The sequence below is a fragment of the Pteropus alecto genome, unplaced genomic scaffold (genome assembly GCF_000325575.1).
Source record: "Pteropus alecto unplaced genomic scaffold, ASM32557v1 scaffold24, whole genome shotgun sequence".
Classification (NCBI taxonomy): Eukaryota; Metazoa; Chordata; class Mammalia; order Chiroptera; family Pteropodidae; genus Pteropus; species Pteropus alecto.
This window is the reverse complement of record NW_006439192.1, coordinates 14013952-14034007: the sequence shown is the minus strand read 5'-3', so window position 1 is coordinate 14034007 and position 20056 is coordinate 14013952. Positions and strand designations below refer to the sequence as shown.

General features: G+C 37.8%; 1 protein-coding gene across 3 annotated transcripts in view; it reads right to left on the bottom strand.

Moving 5' to 3' along the window:
• The window catches only part of NEIL3 (nei like DNA glycosylase 3), a 43731-nt gene extending 23951 nt beyond the window's left edge, over nt 1-19780 (bottom strand). For all 3 annotated transcript variants that reach the window (XM_025049929.1, XM_006916360.3, XM_025049930.1), the window contains exons 1-2: nt 19502-19780; nt 7791-7915 (exon numbers count right to left, since the gene is read on the bottom strand). In XM_025049929.1, the coding sequence (XP_024905697.1) occupies nt 7791-7915; nt 19502-19657 (281 nt within the window). In that variant the 5' untranslated portion in view covers nt 19658-19780. The remainder of the gene's footprint in view (nt 1-7790; nt 7916-19501) is intronic.
• Between the last annotated feature and the right edge of the window lie 276 nt (nt 19781-20056).

The window sequence follows — 20056 nt, the reverse complement described above, 5'->3', positions numbered from 1 at the left end:
GACCTCTGATGATGAAGATCAAAAATGATTCTCAAGATGAAATACTGTGTTCTGCCTTTCAAATCTTTCTCCTTATAGCTTCGTTGAGTTAATAAATATGGCTCTTTTGGCAGCAAATGTTACTGCTCTGTGCTTCTAATTCCAAAGCACTATGTTATAGCATTGTACAAGGTTAACCAGTCTAACTTTAAAAATGTGGGTTTTAAACTCTGTGTGCCCTACTATCAATCATAAAAGCATTTTACATGCCCATAGTTCTTGACAGGAAAAATGTGTGCCTGTAAGTACTCCATAATTTAGTTTATGGAGGTTCAACCCCAGTGAAAGGTGTACAACTGTCATGCCCGAAAGCCATCATATCTAAAATCTTTTCAGCTGCATGGCTCATAAAATAGATTCTAAATCACTTTCTATAATGAAACTGCATCCACATAAAAAATCTCAAAGGTTAAGACCCAATTCAAATGTGGAAGTAACCCCAACAAGAACCCTGAATCAAATAAGGATGACTTTTTTGGTCTTATATATAAATCTATTCAATTTAGAAGAAAATGTCCGTAAAATAACTATTTTTATTTTATTTTTATTTAATTTTTATTCAATAGCTAAATGTTATGATAACTGAGTCCTGATAAACTAACAAATTTTGTGTTTATTGTTAAGTACCCTTTAGCGAAAACTCAGAAAAATATGTCAGTTTCATGAAAATTTTCGAGGCACAGTAAACACCTGTACTGTTACAACAATTGCCATACTGATCTTTATAGATCAGGACAGAGGCTCATATTACATTTACATATAAGAGTTAGATTTGCTTTTCAAGATTCCTCATTATAACAACTTAGTTTAGGAAAATTTTTGTTAGATCCTCATTTTTATCTCTTGATCCTCTTAAGCTCCCTCCATCCCCCAATCCAGTTGGCTATTGAGATCACTCACTCTACATATATGACTACTTGCCTATGGTGGGCATTAGGCCCAGCCTGGAGCAGTCTGTGTCCCTGCCTTAGACACAGCTGATTCAGGAACGAACACCTGAGTCACACTGGATCCATTAGAATTCCAGCTGGATTCATTGGAATTCTGATGAATTTATGGATTTCAGATACAGAGAAGTCAGTTTCTTGTAAGTTTTGAGAGATCTAATATGGGGGCTGTCTATGGAAATGTTTCCCAACTTAGACACCAGAGAAGCCATGAGTGAGGCCTGTCTGCAGAAAGGAAGATGACGGCAGATACCAGTGAGAAACAGTCAAGAAATGCAGAGTCTTCTGAACATTTAGTCTTTGCTCCCAGTTCCCCCTGAAGCCTGACTACAGTATCTTTGGGGATCATAAGACACCCCAAAGTCTTAAAATAAATAATTATTGAACTTTTTTGAATCGGGTTTCTGTCATTTGCAACCAAAATTCTAATATAAAAAATTGCGTCCAAATAAAAATTGAAGTGATATTAAGAAACTCCCTATAGTTAGAAATAACTTCCCCAAACAAAGCAATACTATTTGAAACATCAGTCACATTCTTCCAGGCTACCAGAACATTCTTAAGCAGGCATGGGAAGCATAAATGACAATATGGTCACAGGTATATGTTAATGACAACTGCACATTGGTAATAGGGCAACTGCTTATAAAAATTATCAAGTGATCAAAGTGTCCTAGGGATAATAAAGAGTGTAAAATAGTTGAATAGCATGATTGTAAAATTTATGCTAGGAATTCAAAGAAAGGTTATTCAAAGACATGGTCTTATGCTAAAAAGGAAAAAGAGTTCTACTTCTACTTAGAATATAGAAGCTAAAAGTGAATATAGCTCCCACCCTGACAAGGAGAAAAAAAATCACATTGTTTACAAAAACACTTAAGCCCATCAGAGACATGAGGTTGCAGGCAGCTAGGTGAGCTAAATTCCAATGAGTGACAAGGCTTCCATGGAAAGATAGACATACAAATTGTCACACCTGTGGCAGAGTACAGGAGGAAGAGACAACTATCGTAAAAATGGATAAGAAGAAAACAACTAAAATTCTCAACTAACTTTTAAATATTGAATGTGGCTTGCATGACAGTTCAGAATCCCTGGTGCCCCAGACACAAGGAGAGTATGCACTCACTATAAGCTCTTTTCACTGGGCGTCTACCAGTTAGTTGCACAAGAAAAAGATGAGTCATGACAGGGGACCTGAAAGAGCCATCCTTGGTGGCATGGTACCTGTCTACATAAAACCCTGTCTGCTCAAAGATGTCTCTCATGCGAGGCAAAAGTCTTGAAAAGTCTTAAGCTGCTGTAGCTGAGGGAGAGGTACAAACAAAAAGCCATCTGTCCCTGAAGGAGTAACAGGAAACCTCCTGCCCACACTGAAAGTTTTGCACCAAGTGACAAGCATAAGCAGTCTGCCACTCAGAAGGGCAGGAAACCCTTCGCCACCAGGCCCAAGCTAAGTGCACTGCTGCTGAGGATGAGCAGAGGCAGAAACCATCTGTACCCAGGGGTGAGGCAAGGACTCAGCTTTGGCGCAGAATCCTGCAGTGATGCAAGGACACATCTGTTCCCATTGGGAGACAGGAAAGGAGCTCGCTCTGACTTGAGAGTCCCTCCTACACATAAAAGGAAGAGTTTGGATGCCCAGGGGAGGAGAGTGGCACTAGCCCTGAGAAAATTGCCACCTGAGGTCCACGTGCACAGGGCTTGCCTGAGAATCAGGCTGCTAGAAGGGTCAAGAACCTCCATTTTCCCCATCATGAACCTCTCAGTGAGTAAAAGGCAACAGCAGTCTACCACTGTAGGGAGTGGAGGTGGCAAGAGTGTGGAAAGACGCCCTTATGACGCGAATGTGCAGGGGCTGCTGAGAGCTGAGAGTGGAGCAGAAACACAGAAAAATCACCTCAGCCTTACTAAGCCACACTCTAGCCATCAAGGAGCAGTAGCAGCTGGAGTTTTTGATGCCACTGATGCACTGAAGGCAACTATAACAACAAAACCCAAACCAAACTCAGCTACTTACTGGACTCACTCAGCCCCTACACTAATGTCCCTATAGAAGAAGCATTACGATTTTGGGGCTTAAATATTATTTACCTCAGTCTCTATTGTTCTTATAAATGTGATATTTGTAATTCAAAAAAATTATGAAATAAAAAAGATAAAAAAAATCAATGTGAAGAGATAAAGTAGTCAGCATAGCCAGATCCAAAGATCCCCCAGATGTGAGAACTACGAGGCAGGTAATATAAAATCAATTTAAACATTAAAATTATTAATTGAGAAAACCACGCCAGGTAAGCCGGCTATGATAAGGTCCCCAGCTTTCACAAGTATTATAGTGCTACGTGGATTTCACGTTAATGTGTTTCCAGGCTTTTATAACCTTGTATAGAGGTGTGAATAAACACTACATGATCAGAGCCAATGTAGGCCATGAACGGGTCATTCTCTTTTGCGTGACCAGGTGCAGATGCCTTTGCTTTCTATTCATGGTAGATTTCTGTATGCCTTTAAAGTGGATATTAAAAAGCGCCAGTAACCAAGACCTAGCAAATCTGCATCTAGGAATTTTTCTTAAGAAAACATCAAAATGGTAAAGGACGTGCACAAGGATGTTAACTGCAGAGTTATTTATTAGAGAGAAAGAAAAGGGACAATGTTAATCAGTGTTGGTTGATTTAAAATGACAGATTCATATATTGGAACACTGCACACATTAAAAATTATGATGAACATATATATTTTGACATTGACCAATACAATATGCATATTATGTAAAAAAAGCTAAATATAAATTAAAATTCCCATTCATATAAAAATTATAATATAAATATCATATATGTAATCCATGTATGTTTAATATAAACTATGTGTAAATATGTGGTATATATACAATATATTTTATCTATGATATTTACAAAAACTGTTAAGAGTGGGGTTTTTCTTTTTTTTTTGGTATAGAAATTATGGGTGGTACTTATTTTTTCCTTTAGACTTTTTGGAACTATCTTAATATTGTACAATTGGCTTATATAGTACTTTTAAAATAAGGACAAAATTGCAATAAAACGATGTGTATATCGAAAAGAAAGAAGAAAAAGATAATGGGAGAATGAGTGATCTCATAGGCTGCAAGTACAGAAGGGAAGTTAATGAATAAGGCAAAGATTTCCATAATATCTCCAGTTACATAGAGAAGCATATGGTTATTGACATAGAAAATAAAAGTTATTGTTTCAAAAGCTAAAAATGTTTAATTTTCTGCGTGTAGATGTGGTCAGATATATTTGTTTATTTAAAATTGAGGTATAATCAACATATAATATTACAGTAGTTTCAGGTGTACATCAAAATGGTTTGATTGAAATAATCATAATAAGTCTAGTTAACATCCATCACCTTACAGTTACAAAAAATTTTTTTTCTTGTGATGAAAACTTTTAAGATCTACATTCTTAGCAACTTTCAAATATGCAGTACAGTATTGTTAACTACACTCACCATGCTGTACATTATATCCTATGACATTTATTTTATAACTGGAAGTTTGTACCTTTTGATAATGGTCAGCTTTCTTAAGTTCCAAGTGACAGAGACTCAACCAAAAAGGTTAATGCACTAAGGAATATTTAGTAGCTCATGGAATCTTAGGAAGGGCTGAAGAATCTAACTGCAGGAAAGGCAGGAAAAAGTTGGATCTCAGGAATAGATAGAATAAAAAACTAAAATGATTCTGAGATCCTTTTTCTGCCATATGCAGGCTGATTTTATTTTCCAGCACCTCACGCTGTCTTAACATGGCCATCTGCCAATTCTAAAGGCCTCACATCTCCAGGTTTTCTCTATATCACAGAGAACCTAACTTTCCTCATTCTAGACAAGAAAGTCTCGTGAAAGAACTAAGATTGATTCAATGAACTGTGTATGAGAAAGTTAGTAAGATTATATTAAATTCAACTTGAACTCTGGATTATTGTGGCCAGAAAACCAGCTTCCAGAAGGAATGATGTCCCGAAGGGACAAGTAGGGCAGATAAACTGTAGGTACTTACTACTCTAAAGTATAGAATTTAGTTTAGAATTTTTAACACACTTCATATTTGCCTAATATGTTATATGACAGTACAAAAACCATGTCTAAACTCTAAACTGTAAAACCTTTTTGTAAGTAGCATCTAATGGATTCCATAAAGACTGTTTAGAAAACTAAAAAGAACTATCACACTATCTCTTGCATATCTGTTTAGAGGATCATATTTCTTAAATGCAATAAATTACAAAATTGGTAATATACAAAGCTTCTCTAAAATGTCAAAGCCTCTAAAATATTTCAGATATAGTTCCTTAGTATGTTTGATAATTGCAAAAAATTGGAGTCATATAAATCACAACTAGAAATAACAAAGTGATTTGGAAAGAAAGATTCATTAAAAATATATTCTTTTAAATGTTAGCCCAAGATGTAACAGCTGTGTTCATTTTGATTGAAAACGGCAGCTTGTAGGGTGGGTGTGTCTGGAATAGACTTGCACACACCACATAGCATTGGCAATGTATGCACACACAGTTCAAAGAGATTATATTTGGTATTCGTATTGTGAATGTATAAATTTATTTGTGTTTCTTTATTTTTCAGTTCACTCTAATGAGTATTTGTTACATAAATAACAAAAAATTAGAAATGGCTTTTGTTTTGTTATAGATGAAGAGCTTTTGTAAAGTGTTCAGAAGTAGTATAAGTACTAGTCATATATAACACCACAATCGTGCTCCTAAAATAAATGTCTATCAAATAATTTGTAGTATTCTATGGCACTATTATGAGCACTTGAGCACTATGATACATCTTTTGGTAATAGAAATAGTCACTCTCTAATTTGTGTCTTTCTGAAGTGTGGATTTTTAGGTGGCAGAGGCTCTTACAGAGGGATATCTTGTATTCTACTTTTATAACAAATGAACCCCAGGAAGATTCATGGCCTGCCTGGTAAGATACACTCAAAGCCACAAGCAATTTTAATTGTGAAAATCTTTGCCTTAAGGGAAAACTGTAAGCGATCATTAAGCACGTTTCCTGCTATATGCTTTCTAAATTGCAGTCAGGTCTGGTGGGTAGAAAACTGAAGTCAAAAGTAAAGACAACATTTCTATTTCACGCTCGCAGCCCTTCAGCCTTACACAACAATCACATTTCTTTGACAGAGTCATCCATTCTCCTAAGAAGCATTGGATGGGTGTGCATTTTTTTTTAACATATTAAATTGTGAAAGTTGCTGCTGTTGATTTTAGGTTGCTCAGTTCACATTCAAACAGCTGATCTGCCATTGACCTTGAATTGTTGTATCAAACAGTCGTTAAAGCTATACGAAATTGAAAGGAAGCAACCATTACACTTCCCTCCACCCATATACTGAGATACTCACTCTCCAGGGATGGCACCATTTTGCTTAGTTTGAAGAGGCAACTGCCCTTGTTCAGAACTTCACTTCCTCACTGCCCTGTACTGAGTGATGATTCCGCATTATCGGTCTGGTGGGGAACACTTGATAAAAACACCTGTCTCTCACCCTACAGAAATAAATCTGCAGCTAATACCAGAGAATCAATAACATATCAATGTTTTCAACTATCCTTACATGAATTCCATTATGTCCTACTCCGTTCAGAGTGAAGAGTTTTCAGTCACATCAATCTACTACAATAAGGCAACCTGCAGTAGGTCACCAACCACTGCATGAACTGGGAGATATACGTCAATGTTATCAACTCCAGACACGAAGTGACAGTGTTGTACGAGGACAGCAGGTACTGACAATGAAGAGAGAATGCCTCCAAGGAAAAACAATGATATAAACTCTGAAGTGTTCTAAACTTGAAGTAGATAAATAACAGCAATAAATAAAATCAAGTCATCTCTGATTATCTCATAATATAGTTACATATTATCTCTTTTGTGACCATTATTTACCTTCATTTAAAAGTATGGGGTCCAGTTGCAGGATTTTTTTTTTTTAATATCAATATCTTAAAAAAACCATTAAAGAGATTCAAAGAAGCAGTGCCAATCTTTATAGTTTGCAATAGCTTAGGCTAAACTCAGAGAAAGACTTAGATTTTATAGACATATTAATCCATGGGCCTTTTTCATTTGCCTGCAAAAATTAAATAGGTGATCTGACAATTACATACATTACGACATCTTTATCATTAAGTCAATTGAGGCAGCAGATTGCATGACCTTTTTTGCCAACACATTAGCAATGAATTTCCTTATATAAGCACTGTAAAAAAATGGAGAACCTGTTACTTCTGTGAAAAGTTTTTTAATTCTATAAATAAGTTCCAGTTCTGTCCAAGACTTCAGAGAAAAGAAGAAAGACAGAAAAATATAAACATCTAGAGATACATTTAAACCATGCTAGGAGCTGTCATAAATATAAAGAAACTGATGTCAATAATGCAATGAACATTTGGTGAAAACGAGAGGGGAGAATAGCTACATGGGGAGTTTAAAAAAGAGCAAAGCAGAGCTGTGTTACTCTAATATCTCTAGGAAAGCACTGAGAGCCTATCAAATTTTTTTTTAAAAGAAATAAATTGACTAGCCCTCCAAGTAACGATGACATCACAATTTATTCTTCTGCTTATTGCTTTCCATGATAGAATCTCAACCTCTTATACTAGAGCTCTCTTAAAAATGGAGTACTTTCTACATGATTAAATGTGACACCTGGCAAACTGCAGGAAAAGCCTTCTACTCATCTTTAAACATAGAGATAAGACGTATTGTACAGGCTTATCTTACCGTAAAGCTTTCGGCCCAAAGTACATAAAAAGCTCTTTCCCCAAAGTTTCCACGCCACTGTAAAGGTGTCCATTAAACAGTCTCAAAGAATTCTGGCTGGAGTCTTTATTATTATTCTGTGTAGCCTAGTAGAAAATACATACACACATGTAAACACACACAAACTTAAACAAAATTACAATTTAATTCTTAAACGTATTTATACGACTTCCTGTCCAGGTGCATCCCAATGAGAAGAATCATCTTCAACAAGTCAAGTAATATAATTAGCAGTTCAAATATATTTTGTCAAATTACTATGCAATCATTTAAGAAGAGAGGCTCCAAAAATACAATCAAAATGAGTTTCTTCCAGGACCATATAGCTCTGCACGTGTGAAAAGAAAGCACAGAAAAATGACGTGAATGTTTTAAAACCAACAACTAGGATACAGTCTTCCACTTCCAGAGTGTAGCCAAGGTTCCTGGAAGAGCTCTCAGATCACAACAGCTACAAGGGGTAGACAAAGTATGAAAACAAAATATTCTGACCTGCAATGATGAACTTAAAGCCAGTAAGAAATCATAAGAGGTTGAAAAGCGAGGAAAAGTGGGAGAGAATTGCAAGGGTAAGCAGTGCCCTGAAGCCAGCTCTTGTCAGAGAGGCATTTGCTGGACTTAAAGAATCAGTTTCAGTTTTCACGGTTTTGTGGTGTGTAGAGAATCAGATATAAAGCCTGAGACCCCACTAAGCAGAGGAACCAAATATCAGGCCTGCTCCTCTTTCCTCCCTAACATAATGTTAAGAATAAAAGAAAATGTAACCCACTACCTGTTCCCTGCATCGCCATGCAAAACCAAACGCCACATTGTTAGGATTACAATCAAGGTACCGAACACTGTAAAGAAGACCAAGGTTATTATAAACATCCAGTATCAGTCCCTCTGTGGCTGAAGGAGAGAAATGGGTTGGGTTTAGATACTGGTAATGCTCTTTTTCTCAAGCTAGGCAGTATGTACACAGGTGTTCTCCATACCATTTTTTATTCTTGAGATACATTTTATAAATATTTAATTTGCACTCAAAGTATAATAAAATTTAAAACTATTATAAATGTATAACTATTGTATAAGATACAGTAGGTATATATATTTACACATTAACTCTTAATCTAAGGTAATATCTGCACATACTTCTTTTATTTTCCTCAAATAGACCAAAGGATTCTCAGAAAATCTAGGATGAAATCTTGGTGGAGATGGGGTGATGGTCGGGTGTCAGGGAGATAATTATAAAACAGCTTTAGATATAGTTCAAGAGCAAATTCCAACTTTATCTCTACTTATAGTAGGATGATATTGTTCAGTGATACTCTAAGTTTTGGTTTACAGATACCTATCATTCTAAATATTTAAGATGCTATGTCCATCTACATATCATCAAAAGACATAACTATAGTATTTAGTTCAAAGGGATAATAGTTATTTAAAAAAGTGATAACTGCCAGGGACTGAATTGTATCCCCTGAACCATGCATATGTTAAAGCCATAACCCTAATGTGACTGTATTTGAAATAGGGACTTTAAGAGGTAATTAAGGTTCGATGAGATCATAGAGTGGGGCCCTGATCCAATAAGATTAGTAGTATCCTTTTAAGAGACACCAAAGAGCTTACTCTCTCCCTCCTGTATGCTCAGAGGAAAGGCCATGTGAGAAGAAAATGGACTTTTGCAAGCCAAAAAGAGAGCTTTACCAGAAACCAAATGGGCTGGAACCTTGATCTTGGACTGCTAGCCTACAGAACTGTGAGAAAATTAATTTTTAAGTGACCAAGTTTATAGTATTTTGTTATGGCAGCCCGAGCAGAGTAAAACAAGAACAGATACTATTCTTTCACTAAATTCATTTGCAGTTGAAATGGCTACAGTCAATGCCAGAATTTCCCTGAAGTTCAGGAAATTGGCTTTATGTCCCTCCTTTGCATAATAAGAACTGGGGAATCCATCTCAGGCCCAGAGTGACCAATAAACAAATAAACAGGAGTGATTATAAATGCCAGCCTTCCTGTTCTACACAAACCACAAAAAGAACCTGTGGGAGACCCTGACATCAGGAACTATAGATCCATGTCACCATGTCCTCAGAACAATTGCCTCCAGTTTCTCTTCTCTTCCTTGGATGAACTTGAGGGCTTATCAATGATTATCAAGCACTGGCATGGCAGGCTTGAGTATTCAGTTCAGTGAGAAGAAAATATTTCATATTTGCCTTGTTTTTATAAATGAATCTGTTAGAGCACATGTTCCCAAGCCCCAGGCCAAGGACCTAACAGTCCGTGGCCTGTTAGGAACCAGGTCACACAACAGGAGGTGAGAGATGGGCCAGTGAGCAAAGCTTCATCTGTTATTTGCACCTGCTCTGCCTCGCTAGCATCACCACCTCAGGTCCGCCTCAGATTATCAGGCATTAGATTCTCATAGGAGCACCGGTCGCTGGTGCTGAAAAGTTTGGGGACCGCTGTGTTAGAGCCTTGAATTGAGACGCAAAGAGAGTCTAGATGTTTTATTGCCTAACAAGACTTTACTCCATCACTTACATACACTTCAAGCCAAGTGTAAATTAAGATAGTAGGTTTCAATGTAGGTTTCCATAATAACCAACTAGGAGGTAAAACATTCTTATGAACGTCCCTGGTTACTTTTAAGATGATGATATACAAATCAGATATAGATGTTATGAATAAACTTTGCTTCAACATAGGTTAGGTTTTATGTTTTTCGGATCTCAAATTTAAGGTCTTGGGAAATTTAAAACCTTCATTTCTGAATTAGTGGTTCAGAGTCTTGTTTCCCCACCATGCCAACGTCAACAATTTCTTATCCTCTCCCAATAGTCTTTATAAGTGACTGGTTTTAACCATGCCTTCTGAGTCCTCTGGCTTCTGTTAGCGTTCTCAGCAGAGGCTGGGTGAGGAATCTGATCCCATTTCATATGGACTTTCCCAGCCACCATTGTAGCTTTGCCTCCTTCTTGAATGGGAGTATATTTGCCGCTACTGTCATTCTGGTGCTTTAATCTCCCTTAAATCTTTAAATCTCCCAAGTTAAATCTAAAACTCACTTCTACCAAAGTTGTTGAAAAAGGCCAGTATGTACACTCTGTCGGGCCTCTCAACCCTCCCCCTCCGGCCCTCAACCCCCTCCACACACAACCCCCTCACCTCATCCCCCACTTTCCAACACCGGGAACATTCCCCTTCTAGGAGATAAAGAGCCCTCACAGCCTGTGCTGGGTTTATTGCCTTGCAAGGGGATATCTTTCCCAGTTCCAGGCTTGATGCACACTTTTATGTTCTGTTTAAACACCTGCATGGCAATGGCCCTCGGGCATGTCCTCTGCTTTCAGACCGCAGTGGGAGGGCTAGGGTCTTTCTACTGCAGCACAAAGTGAGGTGCGTGCAGTCACACTGCTCATAGCCTCTGTGGATCAGACCCACTGGCCACGGGGAACTGATGCATTGTGAGGGCCCGGATCCAGGGCGCTCTCTCTCCTCTTGCTGTAAGTAAACGCTGTGTCCTTGAACCTGGTATGCATGTTGTCTTTCCTCAGCAACTTGGAATCGGGCACTGGCTTCTTCTAGTGGCTCTTATTTGCCTTTTAACCTCGGCCGCACTCACGTTACATTCTATTTTCTTAGGCACAGCCTCAGCACCAATGAATAGTGGATCGTAATACCTGACTGGCTGATTGAAAACATCTCTGTCAGTTGCCACATCACTGTTTCTCACTGAACTGTCCTAAATCTAAATGCTCCAACTTGCTACCTCCCAAAATGGGAAACCACATGACTAAGTTGCTCTCCCTCAAGACTTCTCTGTCCCTGGCCCAGACCTCTTTTCCTCTACTTAATTCTGACTTTACTGTGTCAGAAGAAGAGCTCCTGGCAAAAAGACAAAGGAGGTAACCTTGAATTAGACAGTGCTGTCACAACACCTAACAAAACAGTAAATGAGTCCCAATTGTCTTATGTGAAGTCTGCTCATATTGCTAAATTAACAGCTTTAACAAGAACTTATACCATTTAGTGTAAAACTCTCACAATTAACATCTATCATTGTTCATGTCATTCACTTGGCTGTGTCTACAATTTTGACATTCTCTGACAACAAAGGTGCTATATGCCACCTGGAAAGACACCCCTGCTCATTAAAAATGCACCATTCATGGTTGTGTGATTGGATCCACTCATTTTAGAAAAGTTTATTGACCTTCCACTGTGTTTGAGGCCTTGTTCGAGATTCTGGGGATATATCCATGAAAAAAAAAGCAATGAAAAACCCCCTGCCTTCATAGAGTTTACATTCCACTGTGTGTGTTGGGGTAGGGGAGAGCAAGCATTAAACGGCATAACAGTAATACGAGATCATTTTGAAAAGAAATTGAGGTGAGAGAGATCAAGATTAGGGGAGGGTATAGCAGGCTACAATTTTAAATGGGACAGTCGTAATCTCACTGAAAAATGATATTTGAGCAAGTCTAAAAAGTTGTGAGCGAACCACATCTAGGCAACAGAAAGGGTGATGCACATGCCGTCTGGTGGAGTGTCCTGTGTACCGAGGAACGGCAAGTGGGCCTGCAGCCAGAGAGCTCAGAGCACAGGGGAGACAGTAGACAGACGAAATTTAACACAGTAAGAATCAGACCATGTGGCCTATAACATCCACTCCAAGGACTGGCTTTCCTCTGACAGAAATGAGGTGGAGGAAAAACATGATCTAAATTACTTTTCAAAATGCTCTCTCTGGCTGCTGGGTAGAATTGTGGCTACAGGGATCAAGAGTGGAAGCTGGGAAAGACCTTAGAAGATTATGCAACAATCCAGAGATGGAGGAGATCTGGGCGACCACAGCTGAAACATCCTCTATAACCAATGCTGAGAGGTAGGTGAAAAAAAAAATTATTTCCAGGATTACTCCCTCAAGGCATCAAAATTATCTATATGCTCTCCAAATTATTGTCATCTATCAGAGGTTTTAGGAAGTCAAATAGATCTAACTAGAGGAAATTTGGCTACTTAGCAAGAGAAAACCTCAGTGGCTGATCTTCCAAAATTTTATGCTTACTGGATGGCTTATTAACAAGACAAAGAGTAGTACATGCCCTTGTAAACAAATTCTGTTGTGTATCGCAGGATGAATCCAAAAATACAAAGGCCAATACACTTAAAATGCATGAGACCATTAAATCTCATCCCATAGCTGTCAGTGAAAAGTGAAACTTGTCCTGGCTGACAGCCTCAAAGGGAACTGCAAACCAAACCCTTCAAGGTGTAATATATATATGTCTTACTTATTTAACTGGTGTTTTACCCTATTCTCCATAATTAAAAATAACATACAACATCAAAAAAAGAAATGTTAAAACAGCTAGGAAATTAAAGGCTCTACGAATATTGAAAAAAGATGTTTATAGACGGATGAAGGTGACCATTACAGCATAGATGTCGGCAGAAGGGCAAGTAGAGGAATGGTCACAGGTAGAGAAACACTCGATGGAAACTCACAGACCCGACACTTAATGACTTCAGTGCAGCAGAAACTGTTCGGCTACAGAAGCTGTTATGACCTTGGCTTGAATATGTTTGAGAATGAGTTTCTTAATACTCGATGAGGTGTTTGGAAATTAAAATGAAATGTTAGTATAACCTCTCCCTTGCTCACATATAGTTTGTAATTCTCATGGTACCAGAATTCCCTCACCTGAGAAGCAGAATGATCTTGAGGCTTTCTACCTAGCACAGGGTTTGCCACAACCGCTATCATAGAACTTACCATAATAAGTGACGCTTCTTTTTCTGTGACTTGTTTCTCACTTATTTGTCTATAAGCTTCTTGGGAACAGTAACTATGGTGTTCAACTAAAAGCCCTGCCTGAGAGCCTCAAACAATGCCTGGAAGTCAGTCAGCATTTGGGGGATTAATCAGATATTTCCTTCTTTACTTCCTAAAACTGAATGTGGCTTTAAAATACAAGCTCACTGTCTCCCCGTCCACCATTCCCATCTTGCTTTACCTTTCCCAAATTTCTTGGCAAAACCTTCTACTCTATCATCTGTTTCATTGGCTTTGAAAATTATTAACACCCCAGTCTCTTATTTTCTAATTATCTGCAATGGAGCGAGGTTTAAATATAAGAGGACAGAATTCTCATGACCACCAAAACCGAGATGGAAGAAATGCTATATTTACCAGAATGTCCCATAAAGTAAAATGAACTTTATGAGAAGGTTTAGAAAGGTATTTAGGAAGAGACTGATATATTTTCAGCAACCAGTCCTAGCATGCCATAGTTTTTATTAGAGATGTTTACTTAGCATTTAACATTTGCTTTAAAAACATCTATTCCAGTACTTCACTTTGGTTTTGAGGAAAATGACACATAAAGATCTTTTTATTCAGTTGTCTGTCATGCGGGCACTTGACCCAAGTCACCTGATTCCCAGTACACTATTATTTCTAAAATAAAATGCTCTGAATAATATATCTGAAATAAAACAGAATTTTCAACTTACGACTGACCATCTCAAGCACCTGCATATATTTTTAACTGATTTTTTTTTAAAAAAACCTCCATTTTAGGGGAAAATTCTGGTATATCAGTGATGGCTTGCTGTACTTATTTTGAGAGCTATTGTATATAAATTGATACGTGTGATGAAGTGGGCAAGGCTTTGAAATAAACCTAAGATTTATGAGATAGTCACTAGTCCTACTGTAGAATCATTTCTCTGCGTATAAGCTTTAGCTGCCCAAATTCAAAATTTCCACAAGCCTATTGTCTTTGCTATAACTATACGCAATTGCCCAATAAATACTTGACTTTCTCATGTTGACCCTTATAATCCTGTTACTATATTATTTGAACATTTCATCCTTTTTTTCCTCCTGAAATAGAGACGAAAATCTCCTTTGCCACAATTTTAAGTATGATTGAGAAGGGTTCACCTTCCCATTTTCAAGTGGCTTAATAATATGAAATCGTCAAAACAACATGGATCTTCAGAGACAGCACATGACTTACTGTGCTGACAACCATTTATCCTGCCTATCCATGGGTGAAAAGAAAGATAAACTCTTCAGAATAGAATAAGACTTTTCCATAGATAAATTTTTCAACTCTAGTTATGTATTTTCTCACAAAGGAAAAAAAAAAAAACCCACCAAGTTTACTTTTCATAGTCTCTTCTCTTTTTTTTTTCTTACATACTTTTTTATTTCCTAATACAATACTTTTCTTAATCAGAGGTCACTTACCTACCAATTTAAACCATCAAAGAACCTAATTTTAAAATGGTCTCTAAGCACCAAAATAGAGGTCTTTAGGTCCATTCATCAAAACATAGTCTACAATTTTGTAAGAGCAGAACCTTCAAGCACTTACCCAGAGGCTAAATGCCTTGTACATAATTTGAGGGCACAAATGATTACAAACCCCTTTTGAGGAAATAGGGCATTTCTTGGACTAATGGGTCTGGTGAGAAAGCCCTAATCTGGGAGAAAAAGGAACAATTACCAGGACATGTCCTTTGTTAGGCACTAATCTAAGAGTTTTAGATGACCTCTAATATAATCCTGAGCAAATAAGCAAAAATTTCAGTCTAAGCACCTCTAGGTAAGGAATTAACAAAAGAACTGGAATTCAAATTCAAGATGAACAGATAGCCATGGAAAAATCACCTCCCTTAGCTTCCTCATCTGCAAGACTTAACCTGTTGTTGGTTATCCCTTGTTCCATGAGTCCATATAATGCTAAATGCTGGTAATAATGATCCTGAGCCATTAGGGAAAATCATTACCAGCATCCATTTACTAAGGTAAGGAAGTACGTGGTGCATGTTCTATAAAATTTGAAAACACATTTGTATTTAAAGGAATAAGCTTCATTTCGCTAGAAAATGAATCTCTGTGGATTAGCTCATTCCTTCATATAATGGCAAGAACATGAGCTATGATTTTTTTTTTTCCTCTAAAAAGGGGAAGGAAAGAGGAAAACCTTTACTATGTGGCTTCCTTATTTCTTTATGGTAGGAATTTCCATGTAACATACATAACAAAATGCACATATTCATAATGACAGATTCTGAACTGAATTTATTTTTAAATCCTTAAGCATTTGTACTATTCAAAACTTTGCCTTTCTCCACTCATTCAAATGTTTATTAAATGCTCACTCTTGTCATGACACTGTGAAAGACATGTAAAGATGAATAAGAGTACCTAGCATATTAAATATATATATAAATTTTTAAGGAGTGATGGAATAGCCAGATGATTATGTTTCAAATGAAATGAATGCTTATAAATAAACGCTGTTTTACATCCTGTTTTGTGAAATGAGATTGAAAACATATGCAGATTACACACCGATTTCACTAAAATATTGTATCCACCCAATAATTAAAATGGGAGGATTGACTCTTCACAGCTTATTAACCAGGCATGTTCATTTATATTCTAGTATTGTTTCTTACCATAAGGTTCCAGAAGCTCAAGCAGAGTTTTATGCAATGTGCTTACCCATTTGTATCATTTTATGCTGACAAGACAGTGGATCAAAACTCAGAGAAATAATTTAGTGCATACATGACTAGCAGAAGCTGGGGTCTTCTATGGCTAGGCTTCTTTCTTCAAAATGAGCATCAGTTGTCACAAGGAGGCATGCATTAAAGTGTGTGCTCTGTGAACTTCAAACTAGAGCAAAGAACAAAGAGCAAAGAGGCTGAGGAACTGGTTCATTACAGCAGTAGCTACTTAGATGGGCTTTTTTTGGTTGGTTTTTCGGTACAATTATTATCTAAAGTTTAAATCATATATTTTAAATGCTCAATTAATATTCATCTTTACTTCAGTGTAAAGAATATAGTATGCAGTTATTAACTTATTTTTAAATGCTGCCTTGTGAAAACCAGTGATTTCAAGGCAGTAGCAGAAATATTTAAATAGCTTCGACTCTGGTATAAATGCCTAGGAAACATGGGATCACCTGTTACAGTAATGATCATGCTAGAGGTTTGGGACAACCTACCATGTTTTGATGAAATTTGCTACGAATCCAACAATCCAACAATCCTCTAAAATGCAAAGGACTCTTCATGTTTACAAAGATAATTACTTCTTTAGACCAAAGGCCCAGAAAGTAAAGCCATGGCAAATTATTTAGAACAAAGAGATTATTAATTCCACATTGATTTTCAAATCTAGTTCCTATATAATTGGTATGGACTAGGTCTAAGGTTCCAATAGACTTATTCCAATGTTTAATACCTCTTTACGTCAAGGTATTAAGCATAACAGCTTTAAGTGTAGGGCTTTTTCTTTAACGGGTATGGTTTACTTAGTATTGTTTCCAAGTGATGTTAATAATTGCTCAACCATTAATGAAGCATTTGTATGACATTATCAAATTGCACACTTCTGTGAATTCTTAACATGGGAACGGAAGCCATTAGAAGAGAATTATCAGAGTAGGTAAACTGAACAAAACTAAAAATGGTGGTAGATATAGCCAAACACCGGAGTCAAAAAAAACTCGAGTTAATAAATCATCACTACTACATACTGAGCAATGTGGTGTTTCTGTCATTGAATTAGCCACTTTCCTACTGAATATTTTATAACTGAGAGGAGCCATGGTTGAGAGTGTAGGCTTGGGAGTGTGAAAGGAAGATCAAACCCTAATCAATCCCTTACTAGTCATGTGATCTTGGGAAACATTTAAATTCATTCAGAGCCTCACATTCCTCATCTGTAGAATCAGGTTAATCTTTTATTCTTTCTCATTAACCAGATAATATGTGAAAGTTCTTCAAAGGCACTTTATGCCTTGCCACTAGAGATAATCACAACAAATTTATTTTGGCCTAAATACCAATGAGATGATATCTATTTAATACATTAAATTGGATTCTCATAGCAGGAAATTTATCTTATTCATCTTTGTATCCCCAGGAACTAGCGTAAAACCTAACACGAACAATATTATTGTTGAATAATGTAATTTTGATATCCATAAATATATTCACGTCATATCCATTGCCATACCCTACTGCCTCTATGTCCTAAGTAGCTATTCCATTCCCTTCTCTTCATCTCCACCACTGAACTCTTGTCTACTCCTGCAGTCCTCTCCTGAGGGAGCAGTATCTGCTCTGGCTTTCCTCCAGTCTTTTATTTTTTTCTTTTCAAGGTAAAGTGAACTCTTCAAAGAGTAAATGGATCTTACCACATTTCAAAGACTTCCACCACTCCTAAGAAAAATACAAAGTCCTAACCAGGCTAAAAGATCTCTCCAATCTACCAATCCCAGTTCTGTCTTATTTCAGACTACCTGTTCCATCTCATTCTCCCTTTTCCAGCCACACTGATTTTCTTTTAATCCCTCATATATTTGAAGCTCTCTTCCTTTGCTCTCATTTTGCCTGAAGTATCCTTCTGCCAGCCAACCTCATGCACAGATGTTGCATATCCCCTCCCAGTCCTTCTTCATACCTCAGCCTGTTACTTTACCATCAAAGCTTTCCTTGACCTTCCTGTAACTCATCACAGAACCATGTTTCTCTCCTTTAGAGAACTTTTTAATTTACATGTCTTTATGTTGCTATTTAATGAATATCTGTGTATCTTCCTAACTAAAGTATAGGCTCCACAAGACCTGTTTGTTTTTGTTCCCCTGGTGCCTTAAGTATTCAAAATTTTGTTGAGTGATTTTTACAAACATTAATATTCTTAAAAGGCCACCCAAGATCCATCTCTGCAATATCCTGAAGAGATTCTGAGAAGCACTCTAATAAGAGAATAGGTACAGAATACCTACTGGCATATAAAATCAAAATAATAAAACACAAGGGCAACTGGAAGGAGATGCAAACTTATTATTTATCCAAGTTTGAAAAATTTTCTCAGACTTAGAACCTCATTTCTTTCAAGTTGTAAGCATATGTTAATTTTATAGCAGGCAACTTTTTCTTGCAGAACCAAAGGCTATGAGGAAGTTTTGCGGGAGAAATCGTAGTACAGCATAATATTGCGTGCATCCATGAAATACAATCATCCATACTTCTAAAGGGCTTTTAAAGCATGATGGCTTAATCAGAATATTTTTAGTACAAGTTATAAACTCTTACCAAATGAATATCACGCCATCTGCAATGAACGCCTGAATGGCAAGAAGCTGTGCTGCAATTTACTTTAAAAAGAAATAAATTCACTTAGGAGAACCAGAATTGGGTTTCACTTATCAATGGCAGCATATTTGGCAAGTGAGAAGCTAGAATTTCACGCTAAAAGCTTACTGTCTTAAAACTGTGAAGAAGAAAAAAAGTCAGAGGTTGCAGAGACTTGATAATATTAAGAGCAGAAAATGCAGCTATAGACCTAAGGAAACCATGTTTTGCTGGGTTGTAAAGAAGTTAGGCAAGGTGACATGAAATAAAATACCTTCGATCAATTCCTGCCTGGGCATCTGTGTGGCAGCCTTAGCCCTCAGCAGTTCTCTACTACGCAGGCGCGCTATCTCTCCTGTATAGTCAAGATAAACTTTTGGGGGAAAAAAAGAGCCCCAGGGAGGCTGGACCAGAGCAAAGAGATGACAATTTGGACCCGGGAAACCTGACGGGGACTTTAATTCCATTTTCCCCTGCTAACCCCATAGCAAGTTATAGGAGCGACTCACCTGGGAAGAGAAAGCAGCCACAGAGGCTGCGTGAGGAAAGCCAGGCACCCCAAGGCTCTGCAGAGCGCTTCCCTGCACGTCCGTCACCGCCTGGCCCGGGCGGACCCGCGCTCGAATTTTCTCTCCATTTAGAGTACAACCTGGTCCTTCCACCATCTCTCCAGGCGGAACTGCGGCCCACTAGTTTCAGGGCCGCTAGGAGAAATCTCATGAGTAACAACCTCTGCGCGGGCACTGGACTCTGCAGAGAGGACGTTCAAATCTCCCGCGCGGCCAGCCCCGCCTAGGCCCTGCCCAGGCCCCGCCCCGCCAGCTCCTGGCCTGTGAGGGCCCGGCCCCTGCAGCGCAGGCGCAATGCCTCACCCTTCGGGCTCCGGGTGTGGGATAAGTATGGTTGAAACGCTAGAGATGGTTAGGTAGAGCCCATCCAACCCTCTAAACTTTGAGAACAGAGGCCGTTGGGGCTTGAGGTACTCCAACTTTATTTTCTTTGCTCTGAGGTTATGTCCTTGTTTTTGAGCTAGTCAATACATGCACATTTTGTAAACTTGTCTT